This window comes from Cibotium barometz, chromosome 43 (assembly GCF_041138505.1).
Source record: "Cibotium barometz isolate CiBa-2024 chromosome 43, ASM4113850v1, whole genome shotgun sequence".
NCBI classification, from domain to species: Eukaryota; Viridiplantae; Streptophyta; class Polypodiopsida; order Cyatheales; family Cibotiaceae; genus Cibotium; species Cibotium barometz.
The window spans coordinates 12,032,213-12,034,726 of NC_141088.1; the positions used below are offsets into that span (position 1 = coordinate 12,032,213).

The 2,514-nt window shown below is 50.5% G+C and overlaps 1 protein-coding gene across 1 annotated transcript; it reads left to right on the plus strand.

The window, feature by feature from the left end:
• Positions 1 to 616: 616 nt before the first annotated feature.
• LOC147613529 (E3 ubiquitin-protein ligase PUB23-like) lies at positions 617 to 2,245 on the plus strand. Its single transcript, XM_086781502.1, has one exon. It carries the CDS (start codon positions 833 to 835, stop codon positions 2,084 to 2,086), a length of 1,254 nt encoding a protein of 417 aa, XP_086637628.1. The 5' UTR covers positions 617 to 832; the 3' UTR covers positions 2,087 to 2,245.
• Positions 2,246 to 2,514: the final 269 nt, after the last annotated feature.

Below are 2,514 nucleotides of genomic sequence, written 5' to 3' on the forward strand. Positions count from 1 at the left end.
GGTTACAAAGAAATGACTGGATTTTCAATAAAACAAAACCTACCTTTGTTTTTGCTTGAGCTTTTCTTTGTTTCGGTAGGCCAGAAGGGAACTACATGAACAAAAGGTTGCAAAGAACAAATTACTTGAGGAGGATAAGAAGAAAGGGGTTGCTCTTCTCTACAGAACAGGCTATCAATGCACATCGTTTTGATATTCTCAACTTTGTAAATACATGTTAAAATAAAAGCATCCTAGCTCTTCTCTACAGAACAGGCTATCAATGCCCATCGTTTTGATATTCTCAGCTTTGTAAATACATGTTAAAATAAAAGCATCCTAGCTCTATTTTGGTTTCGGATATGTGGGCTTGCCCCCTCTCCTTTCTATACTCCTGTTAGGAGTTTTGTCTCCTTAATTTTAATCTCTGACCCTTTTTAAAAAAAAGGAAATTCAAAAAGGTGACCCGTGTTATTATTAAGGAGATAAACGTAGCTTGTTGTTGACCACCGTGTTATTATTAAGGAGATAACCGTGGACCACCGTCCCGCGTCGCGTAGAATCATGGATGACTAAGGACTTATTCTTTGTCTTCCTTTGACTTAGGAATTCGTATATGAACGTGAGGGTGTGGGAAGTGGGATCATCACTTTCCTTTACGAATTCCCATTCTTTTCCCCTCCTCCGCGCGACTACCTGCTCCTTAACTACGCCTGCATTTTCCTTCACGAATTCCCCTTCTTTTCCCCTCCTCCGCGCGACTGACTACCTACACATTTTTCTCCTCCTTAACTACGCCTGTATATTGTTCTACCTCCGGTAAGAGAGAGTAAAGCTGCAGCAGCGTGATCATATGTCCAAGCTTGGTATGCTTCAAGTGCAGGTCCCTGTGCCCTCCTATTTCGTTTGCCCCATCTCTCTGGAGCTTATGCGAGATCCCGTCACCTTGAGCTCCGGACAGACCTTCGACCGCTCCAGCATCGAGAAGTGGCTGGACGACGGGCACAGCACGTGCCCGGTCACGCGCCAAACGATAGACGCGGCGGAGTACGAGGAGGAGCCCATACCCAACCACGTGCTGCGTCGCATGATCCAGAGCTGGTGTGCGCAGAATAAGAGCTTGGGCATAGAGAATATCTTGACCCCTCGCCAGCCCCCGACTCTGACGGAGATCCCGCAGCTGGTCGACCAGATCGGGCAACGTAATGGAGATTCTCTGGATGCTCTGCAGAAATTGAGCAGGCTAGCTCTAGATCGGCCCAGGACTCGCCGGCTGATGGTCCAAGCGGGGGCGTTGCCTCAGTTGGGGAAGTTTCTATCCAGATCCCTGGGGCATTGCTCTGCTATTAATACCTCTCGCCATATGATTAATGGGTGTTCCACTCCTAGGACCCTGGGCATGGCCGATGAGACGCTGAGGCTCCTGGATCTCTTGACTGAAGCAGAACACACCGATTGGGAGCCCACTGAAGAGCTCGCCTTGTCCCTGGCATACATTGTTGTCCGAGGGAGAGCTAACGCAAAGCAAAATGCAGCGATCCTTCTTGTCAGGATGGAGCTGTCGGATTGCTTGAAGAGAAAAGTAGGAGCAATCGAGGGCTTCATGGGCGGGGTTGTGGGGCTGATAAAGGAAGTTTCTCCGACGGGCTGCGAAGCGGGGCTCGCCCTGCTGCTGGAGGTTTGCTCGGCCTGCAATAACAACCGTGTAATGGCTATCGAAGCTGGGGCAGCGGACGCGGTGGCGGAATGTCTGGCCGAGCGCCCGGACAAGCCCACCATAGAGCTGGCCTTGAAGACTCTGGAGGCGCTTTGCTACAGTGCAGAAGGAAGGGCTGCCACGTGCCGCCACGTGAGCCTGGATGTGAGACACATGAGCTCCGTCTCAGAAAGAGCCACCTGCCACGCCGTACACATCGTGTGGCTGGTGGTGAAGTGGGCCCCGGACGCCACCAAGGTAAAGAGAATGGCGTTGGAGCAAGGTGCGTTGGTGAAGGCCGTGGCCGTGGCTCAGAGCGCCGCCTCCAGCGAAACAAGGCTCGCTGCTCGCAAGATCGCGGGCGCTTTGAGCGAAATCATGGTCAGCTTCCCCCACACGTTCAGGCTGTAGTCCTAGCCTTCGGATGCCTCCTCATTCCTCATATCTCACACGGTGACACACCGTGAACAAATTTTGCAAAGATCCCCAAGCTCCAAGAGCTAAGGCGGCTTAAATGTAAAGCATAAGAGTTTTCAATTATTGTCTCAAAAATATTCCTCATTCTCTCTATATTACTAAAGGCTTGAAACATCTATTGTGCACCCAATAAGGAGGCCAATCCACCAATGGTGCTCCGCTCGTCTCATTTGCTCAAACATTAAAAGGGGTGTGACCAATCCACCAATTGAGCTCTCTTGGTCTCATTGGCTCAAACATCAAAAGGTTGTTGGGGCGAGCAAGTCACCTCCCAAAAGCGTCGCGTAGACGTTCCTAACAGATAAATTCGCCACTAGCCTTCACATGATATGTCACACAGTGCCACACCAAGCTCGAAGAGC